This window comes from Condylura cristata, unplaced genomic scaffold, assembly GCF_000260355.1.
Source record: "Condylura cristata isolate star-nosed mole 26May11 unplaced genomic scaffold, ConCri1.0 scaffold00037, whole genome shotgun sequence".
Classification (NCBI taxonomy): Eukaryota; Metazoa; Chordata; class Mammalia; order Eulipotyphla; family Talpidae; genus Condylura; species Condylura cristata.
This window is the reverse complement of record NW_004567138.1, coordinates 6,237,398-6,260,935: the sequence shown is the minus strand read 5'-3', so window position 1 is coordinate 6,260,935 and position 23,538 is coordinate 6,237,398. Positions and strand designations below refer to the sequence as shown.

Below are 23,538 nucleotides of genomic sequence, written 5' to 3'. Positions count from 1 at the left end.
TCATGCCAAAGTTATTTCAATGGATCCTTACAATAACCCAAGAAACAGTGGGTGTTTAATCTGTTTTTAATCAGTTCAGCTCCCTTCTCTGAAAAAATATGAAAAAATTCCAATTTCACTTAGAACTAGCCAGCACAAAATAACTGCATCACTTAGAAGTATAATACACATTTTTCATTTATTTGTGCTTTGGAAGAATGGAGGTCTACTGCCTTTTTTTTTTTTTTTCTTTTAAATAATGTGAGAACATGTTCACAGTTCTTAAATGTGAGCAGAAAAAAGCGAGGGTCTTTGTTTAATTATATACAAGTTTGACTTCTAGTGCAAACACAAAAGTATAACTTAATATCCTTAAAATCCTAGTGACCATGGGTCCTCCCTGGTGGCGCAGTGGGTTAAAGCACAGCACTCAGAAGCTAAAGCCACTTCCGCATGAGTTCGATCCCCGCCCCAGAGGTGACCACATGTCGCAGCATGTGGATGGCCTTCCTGCTGCTCCCCTCAGCAGTGTACTTAGTAGATCTGCCTGTTCTGCTCCCCACTCTGTCTCTGGTGAATCCTTTCACTGCCCCTGTACCTCTGGTCTGTACCCCAGTTCTGTATGAATAAATAAGTCTTTAAAAAAAATAGATCTACTGACCACATGTATGGACATTAAATGTATTCCTTCCATTTCCCAATCTAAAACAGCTTGATTTATCCCTGATTTAAATGCTAAAGCTACTTTAAATGGCCAGGTCTAGGAAAGACGCTTACACATTAGTCATTCAATTATAATACTATCTCCTATATTAAATCACTTTGTGTTAATACACTGCATTAATTTTCTTAAACATATTATATTTTGACCTGACATTATTACAGGCGTATCTACAATATAAATTATAAAAGCCCTGTGAGTAAAGCAGGTTCTGCTTAGCCTGTATTTAAAAACAAAGGGAAAAAAAAAACATCATGAGCTTAAACGTTTACTAAACTTAAGATTTTACATATAATAGGAAAGCTTTTCCTCTGCCAAAAAATAATAAGCTTGTCTGCTGGAATCCATGTTTAGCTCACTTTCTTGTCTTCACACCTCCTAGCACTATACCCTGTAATGGATATCATGTTCAGAGAACACTTGCTGTATGAATAAACTATATACAAATATAGAAAGAAACTATCAAGAACTGTAACAGCTCAACAATTTTTCAATGATTTCTTTGAAACTGTGGGCGTCCAAGCTAAACACTATTCTTCTTAGGTAGACTTGTCACAAATATCTCACAAATATAGCTCACTTTATTCTCAAGAGTCTATGAACTAAAACCTCAGTCACTGTGATTAACTTTTTCCCATTAATGAAAAGGCACATGCTATATTCATTCACAGCAGATAATAGTACAGACTAAACACATCTCATCTCTCTCTGCAACATCTAACGTACCTGCATACAAATAACAACTGTCCCTAAGGTCACCTTAGGGAGATCACACTTTTATTCCACAGTTAGACAGTCATTGGGAGTTATTTATAAATTTATGTAAGAGTTGTGAGGTTCTGAAGAGATGCAGAAAGAATCACTATCAACAGTTTCTGAACTCTTAAAACAGTTTTCAGAATCAATTAAGATAAACAAAAATGACTTGATTGGTCAACATATAACAAATGTTATTCATCAGATTTGGCCTAAAATAACCAGTGATCATTCTAACATTGAAAATACTCTCACAGTAGGGGGGAGGGGAGGGAGAATGCACTGGACTCTGGTGATGGCACATAGGTGATTTGGTGATGGGAAGCCCAAGGGGATTGCAACTGAGATGGAAAAATACACAAAAATATGTAAAAATAAACTAATATAATAAAAAAGAAAAAGAAAATACTCTCATGATATCGAATATCTGTCGCCAAAAAGGACAGTAAGGCCCTCCCTGGTGGTGCAACGGGTTAAAGCACAGCACTGAGAATCTAAAGCCACTTCCGCTTGAACTCGATTCCTGCTGGATTCCTGCTCGATTCCTGCCTGCCCCGGAAGTGACCACATGGCGTGGCAGACCTCTCCTGACCCGCCCGCTGCTCCCCTCAGCAGTGTACTTCGTCGATCTGCCTGTTCTGTTCCCCACTCTGTCTCTGGTGAAGCCTCTCACCGCCCCTGAGCCTCTGGCCTGTACCCCAGTTCTGTGTGCACAAATCAATAAATCTTTAAAAAAAAAAAAGGACATTGAAAAAAATTTACCAACATCCATAAATAATAACCAAAGGCATTACTGGGAAAAAGTAGTCTGCAAAAATTGCTGACGTGAACAACATATTCATGGAATATACATGCTTGAATCACATTTCTCTCAAACACCACATTGTTACTTATCAGGGCAGTTAACTGCCATCCATGATACCAAGTCTATCATGCATGTGAGTATCCGTGATAGTTAAATGTTCTGAGTCTTAGGGAATGTCATCATTTCTCCTCCTTGAAATAAGCAAGTGGGCACTATTTTATGACGTTACCAAACATCTTCTTCCTTAAAATGAAAAGGTTTGAAAGAAGCAATGAACAAGAGCAAACTGCTCCCAGTATGCCTCTATATGGTTTTCCTAGGGCGTAATTATACTCCCAGATTCACAAAGATAAGGGTAGCGATTTCAAGTGTATGGCCTTCTAATCTTTCTTCCTTCCCCAAGTAGTGAAATATATGCAACTGGTAACTGAGAATCCATTTTCAATTTCTGTATGTATTTTTTTCAATAGTATCTTTGAAGTTTACACATAGTCTACATTTTATACTTATTTCATATCACTTTATGCCTATTTCCTATCAATTACACAATTAAGTGAAAATGTTTCAGCTCTACATTTGATTAGTAAAAGACTGCAAATTAAGCAATAATAATTTTGGTAATACCCCCCATACCAAAATAATTAAAGAGATGACTGGTAGAAGTAATCACAAATCACTCATATAATATATCTAATCAAAATATAAAATCTAGAGAGATTTTCTTAAAGGCTTTATAGAAACTAACCGTTCCTATTCCCTGGGCTGACAGCACCTGGACTCATGCAATCATGTATTTACGGAAGGAAATAGTGCTATAGCTGTACAGTTAGCATGAAAGCCAGACTAGAAGCAAAAGCTCACAAAGAATGTCTAAAGAGAGGACAGTAAAGAGCAATGAAGAATCTATAAAAGAAGTACAAATATAAATGAATACAAGTTCCACCAAGTATATGAAAGTAATACCCAATATAAATAAGTAATATTCAAGTGGTTGCTTCCTTAATTCTTGTCTTATGTGGGAAAAATAACAAATAATAAGGCTTATATAACAAAGCTAAATGTAACTATTATTGTTACATAGGAAAATACTGTTATAAGATTAAAGACATACTGCTAATGGGCTAAAACTGAAACTGAAATGTGTTAGACATTTAACGTCACCTAGAAAAAGTCAAGCTCCTGTTATTTTTTTAAGATTAATTTATACATACAGAAACTGGGGTATAGGCCAGAGGTTTGGGAGGTAAGGATTCATCAGAATAGAGTGGGGAGCAGAACAGACAGATCTACTGAAATACATGACTGAGAGGAGTAGTGGGAGAGACAGGCGAGGTCTGCTGTGCCACGTGGGTCAGCCCCCTAGCGGGGATGGAACTCCTGCTGTAGTGGCTGCCTACTGATTCATAGTGCTGTGTTTTAACCCTTGCACCACCAGCAAGGGCTCTGTTTTTATTTATGTTTTAGGAAATTATCTTACAGGCTATTTTGTTAATATTCAAATGGCACTGTAAGACCAGATTATGGCCAGTTCAGGCTAAATTAGAGTAAAATTGCCAATAAACACAGAGAAATAGTTCTGAAGGCATAAGAGGGATTCTGCTGTCTGAACAGTAAGTATCAAAAGCAAGAGCTGACATGCAATCATGTATTTACTAAAGGAAATAGTGCTATTAAAAGAATATATTCCCAATTCTCTCTGATCTTCACATGCTATCTGGGAGCTAGAACTTGCCCAATCACACAAGCAAAGCAACTGAAGAGTGGTAAAGTGCAGTGTTTTGGAACAAATGTCACTGCCTATGTGGATTAAAGTAAACACGCAAGATCTCCCTCTTCACCTGTAGACTAGGATGCTAGCAAGATCTCCCTCCTCACCTGTAGACTAGGATGCTAGAATAGGGATGTCAGAGCAAATAACAAGGAATAAGCAAGGCAAACTATCTTAAATACTAGGCAGGTACCTTTTACAAAGCATAGAAATTCTGGTCCCAGTCAATATACACACAGAGGTAGGCATGCACCAGTCAATCCACATGCACACTTCCTAGCTCTGCCCACTGAGAGGACCCAGCAGAACCTTCTCTTCACGGGAGCAATGAGTACATCCCAGGCCATGTGTTGTCCTAAGCCAGCACCATCCTCCCAATGAAAGCCATCACGACTCCGTGGAAAGTAGCTGCTTCCGAGGCTGGGGAACAAAGATAATGATGCTCTTCTAGTAATCCTAGATAGGCATCTTGGGGTCCCAGAAGTAAGGAAGTGCTCAGCAAAGAACAGGAGCATGCTGAGAAACCCTGGGAGGCAGCCTGAATGAAGTTCTATGACCAAGGCTGGAACAATGTGAACAGTGAAATGATGAAAGTACTGTACTATGGCTTGTACAGTAAACATCTATGAAGCCATACTGATACAAGTAAGGAAGAGAAGGGATAGCTCTTCTTTAGTGAATAACCATAGCAGTCACTGAGGAAGGTATAAAGAAAGCAGAAAAATCACCATTAAGCAAACACTAATAGGATTAACTGATGCAGACAAGGTCCTTGAAGAACACTACAATTAGTCAGTAAAACACTGAGAAGAAACAGGGTATTTGATAGCTACAGTAAGAAAAATAGTGATTTTTACTATAGAGGTAACTGGTCATCAAGGCTTAATGCACTAGTAAAAAGACACTGATTATCATGAAGCCCCTCATATGATGTGTGCAAAACGATAAAGTCAACAATAGTGTTCTTACCAAAAATGTGTTCATGGGACCTCCATGGTGGTGCAGGGGGTTAACATCTCAGCACTATCAAGCTATCACCAGCCACTGAGGCATGAATTCAATTACCAGCCAGGGAGGTGACCCACATATGGCACTTCAGGCCTCTCCTGTCTCCCCTCAGAAGTGTATTTCAGTCAATCCACCTGTTCTGCTCCCCACTCTGTCTCTGATGAGTTCTTTCACCCGCCCCCAGCATCTCTAATCTACACCCCAGTACTTGTATGCATAAAGAAAAATAAATCTTTTTGAAAAAATATGTTCATGACATTACTGTAATCATAATCATATGAAGATACAAACAAACCCAAGTTAAAGGATATTCTGCAAGCTAACTGGATTTCTCCACAGTTGTCAAGGTGATAAAACACAAGAAAAAACTGAAAAACTGTCAGATTGAAGGAGACTAAAGAGACATTACAAATAAATGTAAAATGAGGTCCTAGATTGGATTCTGGGACAGACAAATGAAATGAATGGGAAAATTGATAAAATTCAAGGAAGAGCTGTAGCTCAGAAAACAGTATTATACTAAGGTTAATTTCCTAGTTTACTAACTATAATAATGTATTATCTAAAATACTAGGGAATACTGATTATACGGTATATGAGAACTCTCAATTTTACTAATTTTCTGTAAGCCAAATTTTTATTCAAAATAATTGTAAATATTTTTAAAATATGCTGTCCAGAATTACCTAGGTAAGCAATGTATAAAAGTAATCTTGTTTTTGTCTCAAAAAATCACTAAATAATACCAAAATATGCTTTAACGGCTGAAGTTAGAACACACAGCTCTTCAAATCTAGCTCTGAAAAATTTCACCAATAAATTACATTACAGATTTCATTACCTGTAATTTTATATCCATAAGCAGCTAGCTGTCCAGCCATATATTCTCCATCTGAGTTGTTATGAGAACAACCCCATGTTCGTATCCAAATTTTCTGTATGCCTGGAATGGTGCTATTAAATAAGCAATCAAAAAAAATAAAAAACTCATTAGTGGATATTCAAATATTTAAAATAAAAAGCACTAGATGATTTCTGGGCATGCTACACAAAAACACACTCACTACACTCCATTTGCAACTATTCTTTAAATGTGCCAATTTAATCCATAATCTGTAGTTACAGCAAAAGCCTAAAACATCTAAAACCACAGAATAGTATTTGAAATTCAGTAATATTAATGAACTCTCACTAAATTTGACTCCTAAAAACGCATATACAAAAAAATAGTAAAGAAAATGGTTCTATAAGAAAAGCATTTTCTGTATCTGCTCACAAAGGACTCCTTTACCTAGTTCTGTATTTTACAACTTAGTAATATAAGTAATCAAAATGAAAAATTGGCACCCAATGGCATTATTAAAATACATATATATAAAAACAGAGTTGTAAAAAAGGTGCTATTTTTAGAGAAGAACCAACTTTTAATCTGCATTGCCGTAATAATTTATAGTTATATAGATATTACACTGAAGACATACTCAGGACTAAATTTGATCATTTTCAGTCATTAAAATATAATGCATAGATGTTAAAACCTAAACATCCAAACAAACTGAGTGTATTAAAATGTTCAACAGTTTACTGGATAAACAAAGACATACGGAAATCACATAATGCATAACCCTTTCAAGCTAGGCTGCAACAGAACGCAGTAGTGTAAAAAAGCACAATAACTTATTCATGCCCAGTGCCTTTAGCTGACCATAAGTCTGGTAAATATGCTAAGAAAAAAATCAAATGCCCAAACCACCACTACAGTGATAGCAGAGATTCTTGAAATGGGCAGGTGGGCAGGATATACTACTGCACTTCAAAGAACATGAAGTGTAATATCTTTTCCAATTTAACCCATCACTTTACTCTACTTCAAACCATTAAAACACACACATACACATTTCTTCTCACAAGTCCAAAGATTTTTTTCAAACACTGTGTGTATCACATAGGTGGGCAGAGCCAGTTTCCCAGTATGAAAGTGAAAAAAAAAAAAACACTTCACCTGTCACTTGGTGGCCTGTTTTCCTCTTCTAAGTATTTTTGGGTTTTTATCCTTCGCACCCTTGGAACAACTTGCTTCCTCGCAAAATGCCTATCTAGAGGCTTTGAATCTTCTTGTGACACAATATCTTCTATGTCATCCAGCAGTGTATCACAGGATGCAGAAGGCATCTTCCCTATTACACACAAAAAAAATTATCATTGCTACTACCTTTATAGAGTCCCTCAGAAAATCCACTTCACACAGCATTATCTATGGAATATTCTTGCCCAATTTGAATCTAATAAAGCCTATAGATTTAACTTCAAATTTATTTTTTAAAGATTTCCATTTGTTTATTTATGTATACAAGAACTGGGGTACAGGCCAGAGGTACTGGGGAGGAGGGAGAGAGGATTCACCAGAGACAGAATGGGGAGTAGAACAGGCAAACCGATGAAGTACACTCTGAGGGAAGCAGCCGGGAGACAGGAGAGGTCTGCTGTGCCATGAGGGTCAGGTCCATGGCTAGGATCGAACTCACACCACAGTGGCTGGCAACAGCTTCATAGTGTTGAGACTTTTAACTCCTACACTACAGGGAGGCTTCTTAACCTCAATTTTTCAGAAAATGCAGGAGAAAAAAAAAAACAGACAAATCTTATTGATAGTGAGTTGGACCTTCCAAGCTTCCACTGGAACCATTTCTGCAACAAATCATTATCATGAAAGAAAGAAGAAGAAAAAAAAAAAAAAAACAGGAGAGGAAATGTAGAAGATTAAAGGAGACTTAAAAGCATAACATCTGAATGGAATTCATGTTCTTCATTAGATCTACTTTGTTCAACCAGCTGTAAGACATTTTAAGAACTAAGGAAATCAGAGTATGAACTGCTCACCAGATAACATGAGGTTATCACCATAAATCATGAGGATATAAAGCACTGCCCTGATGTTTGCAATTATTTTTCAGAGACACACTGAATATTTGGAGGTGAAATGTCATTATATCTACAATTTACTTTGAAACAATATAAACTAGTTTAAAATATATGGGGAAACATTTACAACTTTTAAATCTAGGAAACGGGTATGTTAGTGCTAATGCCCTATCCTACTTTCCCAAATGCTCAAGATTTTCATAATGAAGAACATGTGGGCCCAGCTGCTAGGAAGATGGAACAGATATACTTTTCCCAATGCCCCCAACTAAGTACGACTAAAATGTTGGGTGTTACATGTAAAATGAGCATTAAGGAGATTGAGTGTAGAGAGAAACTGGCAAGGGACACCGGAACCCAAGGAACATACACATGGAATGTTCCTTGGGTTTTCTTTTGCCTCTTCTATTCAAGATTTGGAGCTGAAAAACCCAGAAACCCCAAAGTGCCTCCAAAGATGAGAAAAGCCCCCACCAAAAGTCTGATTCCTTATAAAGGACCAGAAAAGGGGCAATTCAGCAAGACAGAAAACTCTTACACAATAACCATACTACTCAAAAAATTAACAAGAACAAAATAAAACACAAAACTCAGGCCAAGTGGAAAACCTTGATTTCACCCTTAGCTATAAATAGGTGTCCCAACACAGCCCATTATAGACAAACCAGAATAAGAAAAAAAAGAAAAGATAATGAACTCCCAAACCAGTCCAACCAGCTAGTAATGAAGCCCCACTGTGACCCCACAATGCTAGTGAAGAACAAACTGCTAACAAGTGTAAAATATTTTCTGTCCAAATCCCAGGTAGATTTTTCACAAACACACAGAAGGAGTTGTTTTAAAATTTACACAGAAAGGAACTTAATAGATCTAAAACAACTTCAGGGAGGAAGAAAATGGGAGGAACTGGACTGCCCGATTTTAAGACTTATTACATAGCTATAATAAGCACAACTGTGTGATAGGGGAATAGAAACCAATCAACAGAAAAGAGAGCCCCAAAACAGACCCACACATTTAATATATACCTGATTGATGTGTCACAAAAGGGGAAACATTGTTCAGTGATGGAACAACTGGACAAGTACAGACAAAAAAATTAACCACAACTTACAGTCCTCATATAAAATCTTATACAAACATTAATTCAAAATGGATCACGGACTTCAGTGTAAAACATAAGACTATAAACTTTTAGAAAAACCCATTAAGAGAGCATTCTCTGAAACTAAAGCTGTAAGCAACTCAGATGGGCTTCAACAGGTTAAACTGTGGAACATGAATACCATGGAAATACTACTCATCAAGAAAAAGGAATATACTCCTGATCCATGGGAGAAACAGAGTGAGCAGTCAACCTGAAGGGGTGACAGGCTCTGTAATTACATTTATATAGTAATTCTGGATCTGAAATAAGAAGAAATGGAGAATAGTTGATTGCCAGGGACTAAGGAGAGAACCTGGGAGGAGAAAAGTGAAAGACTATATATCGGTGGCCAGAGAGCGCCTTGTGGTCATGCAAATACTCTGTATCTTGACTATATCAATGTCAGTGTCCTGCTGTGATCACAGATCCACAAGGTGTTATCACTGGGGAAAACTCAGGGAAGTGCACAGCATCTCCACATGGCTTCTATAACTGCAAAGGACTAGAATTATGTTAGGATACTTAAGGAAAATACTCCCGGGGGACAGAGAAAAAGAAACTGTACTTGAGTTTATTTACACAGTCCTACTAACCCTATGCCAGACGGAAGCAAGTTCCTCAAGAGTCTCTCATGAGCCACCCACAACTCCATGAGGTGAACTGCTGCTAATCTCACTTGAAAGAACAACCTGAAATAGAGATGTGTTTCACCCTAGAAACACAAGGATCCAGCCAGGAAAGACAGCCCCCATGCTGTGGGTCCGCTGTCCTACTTAAGGTGTAGATACAGAGTGACAGCTCTTCCTCAGCTGCATCACTGGCACCAAGAAGGTTTCTACTCTCATCACCAGTCTCAAGTCTTTGATTAATTTTCCTTCTTTTCATTTGATTCCAACTTCCCATTAACAACCTTTCAGCAAAAGCGCGGCTTTCAACCAGGCTCTTAGAGCATCCTTTACTCTAAGGCACTCATCAGAACTATGACAAAATAGGGCCTTTAAGTCAGATTAACCAGAGTTCAAATCTCAGTGATCTCTGCATTGTTACTGAGAGCCAGTCAGCCCAGCACAGTCCCTGGACCACACAGCCAGCTGCGGAGCGATTACTCTGCTGTCGACCAGCAGGAAGCGCTTTTTCTTTCTTTTGGTCAAGAAATTTTATTTTAACACTCTAAAGCAGTAATTGCTTTAGATGTTATTTAAGTGCCCCAGATAGGATTAACAAAATTAGATGTTTCTAAACTACAAATTTAGCTCCTGTAGGAGTCCCAGAGAAGAAAACAATCCCCCCCCCCTCACAAAAGAAGTATGACACACATTGTGAAGAAACCCCAATGTTTCATGCAGTGGTAGGCAAGATGGTAAAAGCCATCCAAATTCACACATTTCTATACCAATCATCGTCATAAAACAGTATTCAGTGGTCAATCATTGACATAACCCAAATGGCAATTGATCAACAGTTGGTTACTGACAGTTAACACAGACCACGTGGTCACACGTGGCCAGAGTGGGACTCTGACTCACAGGCCTCCTGTCCTAGACACAGGGATGGGGCATGTGACGGAGCAACCTGGCCTCCAGGTCACACACAGTGACTGACCCAGGAGGATCATGACAAACCCAGCCAATGAAACCAGCCTGAGGCCTTCAACACAGACCTAGCAGCAATTAGGCACTCTCTCTTTTCTCCGAAGTACTGAAGTAAAGATGTCCCTACATTGTGCCCTCCACAGGGCAAGTGTCTATCTGAAGAATGAAATCTAATAATAACTGAAGAGAGAACAAGTCATACTGACTTTGAACAAATGGATGCAACCAATGTCTTAAGCCAGATGCGGCGGCCATGACTTAAATCAGTGTGAAGTGGTTTCCCTACATGCACACAAGCCCTGGCCAACTTAACAACCAGGTAGGGTAAAGGCAACCAGCTTTCTCTTCTTCAAGTTGGTTCTATTTTTTTAAGTATCACCAGTGAAAAAATGGTTCTATGGAGAGTGATCCTATACCTCCCAAATTATATACACTATTATAAGCAATGTTACCTCAATTTTAAAACTAATGGTTCGGTGGTCAAAAATTTTCAGAAAATTCTGCCTTCTCATATTCCCAGTAGGCATTAGTAGAGCAAAGACTGAAGAATTTACAGCAGTAAAGAAACTCGTAAGTCGGAAACTTTCTGAAAATTAACTTCTCACAGCTCTTCCGTTAGTGATGCTAAAGATGGCAGTGAAAGTATAAGGTCTGAATAAAACCGACAAGCAGGACAGGAGACAGGACTGCACAGACAGAGGGCTTCCTGCTTGTACCGGGAAATGGTTCTGTCCCATGCCCTCAGCCTTCCCACCTGTTACTGTGAATGAACTGTCCACCTCCTTCTGAACAGTTCTCACTCTCACCTCCTTAGTACTTAATTCCAGGAAAGCTCCCTCTTCTGGCATCACCACAAACTGTCTCTGCTGAACCAGCATTACTGTCTGGATATAAACATACTGCTATTTCTACCATTTCAAAGTCAAAACCCTTGCTTTGATTCCACTTCCTCTGCTGACCATCTTGATCACGCTTTTCTCCCTTAGAAGAGCTGTCGTTACTCACAGCCAGCACATTCCCCTAGGGCTCTCTCTTGAACCAGGGTTCTGCCCCCATGCTCTGCCAGACCTGCCTTTCAATGACTTGTAACAACACACACTATCATCAATTCTGGGGCATTTTATATACCCCAGTCCCAGGATTTGACTTTACTAGCCATGCCCTTAAGATATTTTCTTCACTAGTTTTTCGGGCACCACTCAGCCCTCCCACCACAGTAACCACACCCCCAAGTCTCTGTGCTGGCTGCTCCCCACGTCTCCAATATCTCCATGTCTTGTGGAATGCCCCATGGAGCTGTTGCAAGACTTCACGTCTCTAGTTACAGGCACTCCCTGGTTAATTTTATCCAGACCACGGGCTTGAAATATTAACTATCTGTTCATATAACCAGCACCAGCCCTCCCCTAAGCTTCAGACTCTGGTGTCCAATCGCCTATTCAACACCCTGCTTGACTGTCTAATAGTTAGAAAGTCAAAAACAGAACTCTTGATCCTCTCCTCTGCCCCCTTAACCACATTCAGCTCCTCCCACAACTTTCCCCAACTCATTTAAAAGCCACACAAGTTTCTATCTGCTCAGCCCAAAAATCCTGCAACCAGCCCTCTCTTTTCTTCATTAAACCCAATCCATCAACAAAATTTTATTGGCTCTAACTGCAAAAATACATTCAGAATCTGACTATTTTCTGCCATACCCACTGTTATATTTTTGGTCCAAACCAACATGAACTCTTTGCTGGATTATGTGAAAAGTCTCCCCACTACAACCTTAATTCCCAAAGAATATTTTCAGCACAGATGTCCAGAAATCTCTTTAAAACCTGGGTTCAGCTCCAGCTCCTGTTCAGAATCTTCTAGTGACAGTCCACCACAGAGTGAAGTCAAAAATCACTACAGAGGCCTGCAGAGACACAAGCCGTGTGGCCCTGTTTCCTGCTACTCTCCCTGTTCAATCCAGGCAGCCACAGGGGCTTCCCTCCTGGTTCATCCCCACCAGGCCTCACATTCAGGGGCTAATCCTTGCCCCCCGCCCTTCCAGACACTGCTCCCCATGACCAAGGAGGCCTCTGCCCAACTCCCTCCTCAACACCATACACTCTTCCTGCCCTGGCCTCCCTGCCTGTTTCCTTTCTTTTTTAAACCAAATTTTACTGATTTGCCTTTCGTTTACATAATTATGTAATTTAGGGAGTACAACTTCACGCCTCAATTTGTGCACATGTTTCATCTGCTAGTTTTCCTACCCCAGCACCTCACCACCTGCTGAGATGTTTTCATTATCCTTTACAACCTATCTCTTTCTACCAGAATATATATGCTCCATAAGAGCAAAGACTTTGTGTGCTCTGTTCACTGCTTTATCCCACCAGGTGCTGCTTAAAACTGCATTGAGTCCATTGCAGGGTCTCAGGATTTCCCACTGTGACCACCAGCCTAGCGGAAATTCAGCCCTGGTTACTCTCACTGCTCCTTCCCAAATCTACACCCCTTCAGAGGTCCCCCAGCATGCAAACTAGTTTGCCTCAAGGGCCTTCATCTCTGCTATTCCTCCAACTGGACTATTATCCCCAGGTATCTATCTGGCTGGCTTGCTGCCCTTTTCCCTACTCAAATCTCCTCAGAAAAGCCTTTCTCAACACCAGACCTAAAACAACCCCATATACTGATCTGCATTCCCACACGCTTATCCTGTACCCTGCTGTACATTTCACTTTTCTTCAGTGCCATTTACCTACCTGACACATATGCCATACTGCATCTGTGTTTCTCGTTACAGTTCAAGATTTCTAAGGACAAAAGCATCATCTCATTTCTCCACAACAGTCACAGCCCCTACAACGACGCCAGGTACACAGTATTTGTGGACTGAATGTATGAAGTGCATGTTTAAACTGCACTTACCTAGTCTTTCTACAGCACAGGAAAGTCGTGCAACCATCCCAGGCCAGGTAGGTTCACTATCGCTTCTTACACACAGAAAAAAGTAATTTTGGAGCCTTCGGTAGACCTTCACAGGCATTTAATGGGGACTGAGAGGACAGACCTGCTTTCTCTCAGTATTTCTCTGGCTGTCTCCCCGCTTGTCCCCCACAACACAGGTGATCCCCATTTACATCTGCGCATGCCCCAGTGTTCCCCAGTGTTCCCCATGCTCCCTGTAATCACACTGCAGGTTCTGGTCATAGGTGCTAATGGCTGGAGGGCAGAAAAGCCTCATCATTTCATTTACCCTACAAGGAGGAAAACCTCACCCTGAGTAGGAAGTTGAAATAAAAAGCTAACCCGAGGGCTTCTTCTATCACTAATTATTCTATGAAATAATCAAGGTAAGTCAGAACGGCTAAGATCACGTACTGCCTTTGCATGACAACAAAGAACTATACACAGATTATGAATTAAACGATATATTAATATTAAAAATCCTCTTTTTTTACTTAAAGTTTTAGAGGGGAGTCCAGGCAAAATAGCAGGTGAGGAAGCCAGTCTGCACTCCTCCATAGACACACAAGTAGACTGCAAAGGAACAAAGCCAGCAACACTTGAAGGGAAAAAATGGACGATCACAGCCCATTTTGGAGCAACAGTCAGGAAGGAACAGGCAAAGCAGTCTCACCCTCTACTCCCCTCAGCAGTGTACTGTATTAGATCTGCTTGTTCTGCTCTCCGCTCTGTCTCTGGTGAATTCTCACTCCCACTCCTCAGTTCTGCCTGTACCCAGCTCTTGTATGCATAAGTAAATCTTTTTAAAACAAGAAAAATCAGAACCTGCATCCTACAAAGAAATAGGCCAATCTTTATCTTCCCACAGAGAGGCTACTACTCAAACCAAAGCCCAAGATGGGCTTTAAAGGCAGCTGCCACCCCAGGGTCAAAACCCCAACAACGCCGGAACACTTGCCTAAACTCAAATTTAAAGCACCAGCTAGGAACAGGAGCAAACACCCCAGGATAAGGCTCTGTGCTGGCAAAACACCAAGGTGGATGTTTTCTAGGCCTGCTACCCCATAACAAAATGATTTCCTATTGCACACACACAAGTGTGTGTCAATTCACTGAAGGGAAACAGAATGGAAAAAGGAAAAAGGGATCCTCTGCAGTACAGCATTAGGGCAGGGAACACTAAGCTTCATTTTACAGAACTGAAGTTCATAAAAGATAAAATTTTGTACACTGACAGAGCTAGAATGAGGCCTTCTCTCAACACCAAACTCTCCCACTAGGAAGCCCCCTCAATGGCAAAGCACAAACAACGCAAAATCTAACGTGACCGCAGGAAACACATTCCAGATAAAAACTGGGCGCAGGATGATGGTGGCACAGGGGTGACTTGGTGATGGGAAACCGGCGGGGATTACAATCGAGATGGAAAAAAAAATGTGCAAAATGATATAAAAATAAACTTTGTAATAAATAAAATAAAATAATAAAAAAAAACTGGGCGCAGGAAAAGCAGGCAGCTCAGTCAAAAATATAGATGTAAATAAATTTCTGCAAAGGAAAGAATGCTCCAACACAATAATAGTTATCATTTATCCAATTAATTTTCAACTACCCCAATTTAAAACAAAATGTTTTTAAAAGACTTTTTTAAAAGGCTGACAGTTCTACTGAGCTGCGAACATGGTGGAACTGGTGTACCTCTCTGGAGGGCAAGCTGGAAAAACAATCCATTGTGGAAACACGCGCAGGACAGGGTCACTGTGAAGTCAGAGTCGCAGAGGCCTCAACAGATCCTGCAGGCTTTTTAATGCTGAGTCAGGCACACAGGCAGGAGGCTGGGTGTAGGAGGCAGGTGGGAGCCTGGCTACCTGCCTGCCAGCCCCCAAGCAGCTCTCAGGCCCCTTCTGCTGCCTCACCTCCTGCAGTCACGCCCTGCTCGCCCCCATGGCCAGCCTGCCGCCCTGTTAGGCCTCGCTCGGCACCGGTGCCCACAATTATACGTGTGTGCGGTGCTATCTGGTCCCAGGTGCCCAGAATCAAAGGTACGCGGACCCCGCACCCACAGGTGAAGCCATAAAGGCTAGAGGCGGGCGGGTGTAAAAGCCTGACTTCATTTACGCTATAATTGCAAACTTTAAAACATATACATCCTTTGACCCAGCAATGCCATTTCTAGAAATTCATTCAGTAGAAAACAAATATAATGCCAAGGTTCCTGTACCTGACATCATCAGCACCTGAATAGTCTCATGAACTTTTTGCTTCTGACAAACTGTTAGTAGGAACTGTTAAGCCTTCAGAAAATCTTAAATGCAAAATAAGGAAATAAAAGTTTAACAGGAAAGCAGGAGAGGCAGCCTAGGACCCTCTGGCCTATTGGGCCATTTGTCAATTAGCTCGAGACCACTCCTGATCAGTCCATTCTACAATGCAGCCCCAAAGCCATGGGCCTCTCTACCACCCACAGCTGGAGGGAAGCACAGGGTGGGAGCTGGCCAGTGGGACCCGATGTTCCTCCCGGTATCCCTGCCCAAGGGGCTGCATGCCCTCGACGGCATGGCAGAGCCACTGCCCTCAGTCATCACTGCCCGCCCCTGCTGCAGCTTGAGCCCCAGCGGGTCACTGGTAGCAGGCAGTAAAATGCCCATCACCCACTGCTGCTTGCACTACCCACAAGCAGTGCTCTAGGGCCACCCAGAAAGCTCCACTGCTGCTCCCAAGGCTCCTGCCACTCGTACAACAGTAACAAAGGCCAGTCCCGCCCAGTGGCTTGCGCTGCATGTCGGGCTCAGGATTCACTACTTGTCACATTGTGATCTTGAAGCACACAGTGCATAGGGCTAATGGACACCCATGATAGAACCAACATCAAAGCCGAGGTGACCATGAACTCTACAAAATCCGTTTTCAGTCACACTGTGGCTGTAAGGCTGGAAGTACACCTCATGGGAGGCTTCAGTGATTACAGTTGTAAAGACTTATCAACTTCTTAATTTGACAGGTAAGAGGATGGCACTCAGTGACACTGCGTGTGACAGAATTTGACCAAGAAGAAAATGAAACCACTTTCCGATCATTCATGGCATTGCCGTCAACTAGAGAAGGTAGAGATTTAGAGCCTCCTTCCAAGACTGAGGCCCCAGCAAGGAGCTGTGGGTTGCACAAGCACTTCCAGCTAGACCCCTGGTTAGCATTTCTCATGCAAAGTCAGAACAACTTTGGAAAGGATCCTATTCCTAGATGCCATCTCCAGTGTGGATTTCTGGTTGCAGCAAGATGATAAACAAATACTAGAAACATTTTCATTTTGCTTCCTGTTGAGCCCCCTGACTTTGCAGAATACATTAGATATACCTTGATGTTTTTCAAAAAAAAATACCCACCTCCAACTAACATATTGTTTCCTTTTGGGAAAGATCTCTTCTTCAGGAACCTCAAAGAGCAATTACCCAAGAAAACAACTTTCTGGAACATTGTGAGGGTTTGAAAGAATATGGATTTGGAATCTACATGATTCAATCTTTGATCTCCTTCCTTACTCGGTATCTTTCAAATGGTTTTCAAAATAAAACCTTATTTTGGCAAATAAATAAATAAATGGAAAGTAAGACAGTAGTAAGAAGGAACAACAGGATTATATAGTTTTTTGTCTCCAAAGTAGAGGAAATCTAGCATTCAACTAAGTCAGTTAAAAGGAATAAAAAGTCAATGAAAAGGGAAATACTGAAATAATGAAAAGAGAATGCAATATCCTAGAATAGTGGTTACTTACTCAGAAGATTTACTGGGAATGCTCTCATATCAAACACTCAGGTCCCATTATGAATTAAAATTTCCAAGAGTGGAAGTTAGAAATGGGAATGTACAGCCTAGCCAAGGAATTCCACTAAACAGCCCTGATGAGACTCACTACAGCAGCGGTTCACTAGCTTCGTGTTGGTTGTATTCACCTGAAAAGGCTTTACCCCGAAACAAATCTGAGAGCAGAATGTGGGCATGGTTTTTCTCTTTGACTTTCCTGTAATTTTCATGTGCACAGTCACAGTTATGAGTCCTATGCCAGTATTTCTCATAGTGTTTTCCCAGTACAACAAGAATCACCGGTGAACTTATTAGAAATGCAAGTTCTTAGGCACCACTCCAGACCTACAAACTCAGATATTATGAGTAAAGACCGTCAATCTCAAGCAATCTCTCTAGATGGTTTTGAAATGGAAATCCTGGTATTTTCATATAATGACGGTAGCAAAATTACTAAGAAATGAGACTACCTTACTGGACCTTCTAATGTATAAATTAGTTCTCAAAAATATGTTTAAAATAATTGAGTGCCGGACGGAGCTGGAAAAGATCATGCTTAGTGAAATAAGCCAGAAAGAAAAAGAAAAATATCGGATGGTTTCGCTCATAGCAGGAGTATAATGGACCAGGCGAGAAAATAATAAGAATAATGAACAGCCATATACCAGAGGCATTTTGTGGGAGTGGAGTGGGGAATGGGATCAAAAACAGGGGGGGGAGGGGGGGCTCGCCGGGGAAGTGGGAGGGGCCGAGGGAAGTGCACCGGACTATGGTGATGGCACATGGGTGACTCGGGGATGGGAAGCCCACGGGGATTACAACTGAGATGAAAAAAAAAAAAGTACAAAGTGGTGTAAAAATAAACTGTTATATTATAAAAAATAATAATAATAATTAAGTGCCTTGATGATCTGTGTATACCTCTTGATTATCTCAAAGCCTCTTGAAAGATGAGTCTGGAAAATATAAACTAATTTGAAAAAGCAAGCTGCCAGCAAGTTGCAAAAACCATTGGAAGGGCTCTTTTTTTAACTCAACTAAAATGGATCACAATTGATAGAGCAAAGTTAGTGGACGCTCCTTAATACTTCCAACTTCTGACTGATTGGGACAGGTGCATGCTGGCATCCGCCCTATTTCCCTATTGCTTCAAGCAATAGCAACAAAAATCTTGCACCTCTACCAAAAACCCACAAAACAGGAACAGTACGATGAGGTAGATATCCAGATCACCTTCCAACCAAAAAACACGTGTCGCCCCGAGAATGACGTTTTATGACAAAGCGAGAACAGGAAAGATGTATGAGCCTCTGAACAACTTGGTTTAATCTCACCAGGGGAGGTGGGAAAGGTAAGGAGAGTAGAGGACAGAGGAGTGGGACTGAGAATAAAGCGCTCAGCTTTGATATGGGAAAATTACGGTGACCCACCGCACTTGAAGGAGAAACCCTCAATTGTGAAAAAATAAACAAGGATGCTTTAAAAATAAAAGTATTAAGGCCCTCCCTGGTGGCGCAGCGGGTTAAAGCACAGCACTAAGAAGCTAAAGCCACTTCAGCATGAGTTCGATCACCGCCTGCCCCGGAGGTGACCACATGGCGCAATAGACCTCTCCTGACCCGCCCCCTGCTCCCCTCAGCAGTGTACTTCATCGATCTGCCTGTTCTGCTCCCCACTCTGTCTCTGGTGAATCCCCTCACCACCCTGCACCTCTGGCCTGTACCCCAGTTCTGTATGTATAAATAAATAAATCTTTAACTGTGAAAGCTAGGTACTGCAGACGCCTTGTCCAGTCCTCGAAACACGAACGCAGAAAGTGGGAGAACGAATGAAGTTAAATTTGACAATAAGGAATCGGGTCCCTTAAATGTTTCTCACGAGCCTGCAGAACCAGGAGCCAGCGACCCCCGTCCTCACTTCTGGCAACGCTATCAGCACCACATTCCCCCACCCCAGATGGCAAGTATCTTAAGTGGCAAACAAATTAGCAAACTGGTTTTCAGCCCATGAAGAGTGCAAGTGGAAAAATAAGCCTCTGTCCCAAAAGGATCTCTGGCCACACGCTACCCCACACTGATTCATCCGCCATCCTCAGCCAGTAATCGGGAAATTACAAACCTGTTCGAAGGAAAGAAATTAACACACCACTCTCCGGAAACTGCAGAGACTTCAGATGGAGCTCGCCATGACACTTACGTCCCGCCACGTTTATTTACGCATGCTCGGCGACGGTGGCGCGGAGAGATCAATTTGCATCAGCTGAAAAGAGCGCGTTCTGCTTTGACTTAATTTAGTAATAATTATATTTACACTCGTTTTGGTTTCAAGAGCAAAACTATATCCCCAAGGCCTGTCCAAGCGATTATTAGACTAGCTTGATACTAATTTCTGGGTATCTCACTATGGCTCAGGCACACGCTTAAGCATGTTACATAAACTTTCTTTCCCAACTTGCTGTGTTTATTTATTTATTCATTATTTTACAAAAGAGGACGCGGATAAGTACATGCGTAAGCCCGAGCTCTACTACTTACAGCCCTCCGATTTTTCCAGTTCTGCCTGACACCCAAAGAAACTGCTATTTTCATTATATATGTAGCAGATAATTCTTTGAAACCGTTTTTATAATAGCAAAGGATTGGAAACGCGCTCGCTTCTCAGTAAGTGATTGCTGATATATATTTATGGCCTGTATATAGCTCTTAAAAAGAACAAGCTTGAGTTTTTAATGTGCTATACAAGACATTAAATGGAAAAAAAAAGGTTGCAACATATTGTATACAGTATGAATAAATTGAATATTAAAATAAGTATAGTGTTTGAAATACTGGAATAGTATATTAGCTATGTTATTTCACTATATATTATTTATATGGCAAATAATAGTAAATAGTACATGCCATATAAATAATATATTTTGCATAATAGTATACTAAAAGATAAGTTATATAATACATATTTAATATATTAGTATTATCTTTGGTAGAATATATAAGTAATTCTTAATTGCATTGTGTCAGGAAAAAGAAATAGAGAGGCCAGAGGAAGATTTACTTTTCCCTGTGTACCACTTTGCACCTTTATTTTTATATTATGCAAAAAAATAAATGGGGACATTTTATTAAATTACATCACATTTAAATTTTAAATAACACTTGAAAATTAAAATGACATTGGAAAAACTATCATTTGCTGGTTTATCAGTCACACTATAGCGTTCCATCCTAATCGTCCTTTACATGAATATATAAATGTTAAAGCTTTTTTCATTGTGGCAAGATTTACGTAAGATTTACCATTTTAACCATTTTTCAGTGCACAATTGAATACATTCAGTTTTGTGAAATCATCACCACCATTTGTCTTCAGAGATTATATTCACCTTCTCAAGCTTTAACTCTGCCAATAAAAACGCTCCATTACCTCACCCCTACACTCTGGCAAGCGCCCTTCTACTTCCTATTTTCAGGAAGTTGACTGCTATAAGTACTTCATATAAGTGGAATCACATAATATATATCCTTCTGTGACTGGCTTATTTTGCTTAATACATCTTCCAGATTAATCCATGTTGTCGTATGTTAGAATGTCCTCCCTTTTTTAGGCCCAGTATTCTACTATGTACATACCACATTTCATTTATAAATCTTAAGTCCTATGCTTTTTTTCTCAAATTGGATTGCAAACTTCAGAAGTGCAGACAATCTACCTTGTTTTATATTTGCAATCCACAATATAAAGTCAAATGCTTTACAAATGTTCAATGGTAGACAAAATACTGGTGTATATCATACAAACTACAATGCCAAATGAATATAAACAGCATGTGAAAACGTTTTTGAGAACTTGTAAATGAGTGTCAGTAACCACATTAAGCCTTCTCTGTGAACTATCAAATTTATTAATCACAATAACATTGTAGTAACCCTATAAACTAATCCTCTTATCATTCTGCTTTCACAGAGGAGAACACTGAACCTTAGGCAATATGATCAGTTTTTTTAACAACTCTACATGAATAGTTCATAAGAAAGAAACTGTATACTTCATTAATGCAAAAGTAAACTAGAGAAAAATACTGGAAGAAAAAGAATGAATGCTAAAGAGTAATTGACATAAGTTTTTAATATTCTTTACTGTGAGAATTGAAAAGCAAATATAGTCAATAAGGAACTGATATAATTCTAACAATGTAAGCCACTAACCAAGAAAGACTAGAATATGAAAATTATAAAAATTTAAGAATGTATGTTTTAGATTTAGCTTTTGATCTAAAAGCCAGTGTCCCTACAAATTTGCATCATTCAATATCTGTTAATGAAAAAGGAGTAACGTATTTAATGATGTGTTTAACTCTTGAAAATGATAACAAGTGTACATGAAATTTTCTGTTGAGAAGAATGAAATTTTAGATGCACTAATCATTTTCTTATATAAGAGATAAAAATTTAATGTTTCTTCAATTTTTAAAGTTCAGCAGCTCAACATGTATTATGTGACTATAACTTCTCCCCTGCCTGTAACAGAACACTGACTAATTTCTTATGTAAAAAGAATTGGGTGGGGCATTTAAAATAAATTTAATGTTAGATGAAGGGACTTTGATTGGATCTGATAAATGAAGTGTCATAGTTCCCCCAGAAGGACACTAAACAACTAATGCAGTTTCCTAGGAAGATTTTTCAGGTGTTGATTTCGTAAAGGACTGGAGATAAGGCAATAAGCTAAGATATTCTCACAGGAGTCTAAACAGGAACCCAAGAAGAAAGATGACAGCAATAGAGCTAGAGAAAAAAGAAGGAATACAAGAACTTTGTCGAAAGAAAATGAACAAATGCTTCAACGTAGAAGGTAAATGAATGAATGCTTCAAGGTAGAAGATTAAAAATAGAAGGACGTTGATGTTTTTAAATAAACTGAGAAGACAAAAGATATTATAAAACCATGATATGAGATAAATTTAACCTGCTTTCGGTTTTAGTGTAATATTGAGTCTGGCCACTAGGGGTCAGCGTGCTATGCTTCTAATATCAGTCTATCTACACTAGTTGTATAGTTAATTTTATACTAGTTGTATAATTAATTTTATATTTTCATCCTCGCACTCTCGGTACAGGTGGTTTGTGGACTGTGCCTGTGGCCCTGCTCTCAGCAACAAGAGTACGCGTTCCCTCACGGGGCAGGCAACCCACTCCAGGCCAGCTTGAAATCAGGGCTCCTCTACTGGGAGAATCAGCAACTGGGGCTTCAGGGACCACCACGTGGGGAACCCGGCTTGGAACAGAAGCTATCCCAGAGAAAAGGACAGCTGAGCACTGAAGGCAGGAATCAGTAAGCTGTAAAGACAAATATATACCCCTTACACTCAGCATTTCTGCAGCTATGTTTCCTTCTAAGCTATTGAGTTTTGTAAACAAGTAAATTCCCTCCTTTTATCCCTTAAAGCTAATTTGAGTGAATTTTTCTTTTCACTTGCAACAAAAGGGAACTGGCCAAATTGCTTATATAATCTATGGGGGTTTTGTTAATATTTATATCTGGTGCATAATACACTGATCACTTTAATAAGAATCTGTGGGAAATAGATGTATGGTGATTTTTCTGACCTTAGGTAGTACATCAATAAATGATAAATTTGTTGGGAGCATGAAGTGCAATAAAGAGTGTTCAGAATGCTCAGAGTTTAAAACAAAACAAAACAAAAAGACCAAAATTTCAGCCCTCTGCCACATAGGTTAGCAGACAGCAATAAACAATACGTAGTAACATTTATATAAATGAAAGTACTACTGTGTATTGAAAGGTGATAAAAGATGATAGAAAATTTTTAATAGAACAGTTAGAGTAAGGTTAACCAAGAGTGAGAACTTGCATTTTTTTAAAGATAATGGTCAGAGTAGACTCACTGAAATCTTTGGCACAATGTCTTGTAAAAGATGAGGTTAGGAACCTCCCTGGTGGCACAAGGAATTGCGACACAGCACTATGAAGCTATCTGCAGACATTGCAGCATGAGTTTGATCCCCGGCCAGGGAGGTGACCCACATGGCACAGCAGACCTCTCCAGTCTCACCCACTGTTCCCCTCAGTATATTT

General features: G+C 40.0%; 1 protein-coding gene and 1 long non-coding RNA gene across 2 annotated transcripts in view; one reads left to right on the top strand and one right to left on the bottom strand.

Annotated features, from left to right (window-relative positions):
* The window catches only part of CDKAL1 (CDK5 regulatory subunit associated protein 1-like 1), a 604,990-nt gene extending 585,352 nt beyond the window's left edge, over positions 1 to 19,638 (bottom strand). Inside the window, exons 1-3 of the mRNA XM_004693314.2 lie at positions 19,561 to 19,638; positions 7,040 to 7,214; positions 5,879 to 5,991 (exon numbers count right to left, since the gene is read on the bottom strand). Of these exons, the coding sequence (XP_004693371.1) occupies positions 5,879 to 5,991; positions 7,040 to 7,209 (283 nt within the window). The 5' untranslated portion in view covers positions 7,210 to 7,214; positions 19,561 to 19,638. The remainder of the gene's footprint in view (positions 1 to 5,878; positions 5,992 to 7,039; positions 7,215 to 19,560) is intronic.
* Positions 19,639 to 19,984: 346 nt separating this feature from the next.
* On the top strand, positions 19,985 to 22,863 carry LOC105854402. Its single transcript, XR_001146084.1, has 3 exons — positions 19,985 to 20,102; positions 22,184 to 22,293; positions 22,559 to 22,863. It is a non-coding gene; the product is annotated as an uncharacterized LOC105854402 (long non-coding RNA).
* Positions 22,864 to 23,538: the final 675 nt, after the last annotated feature.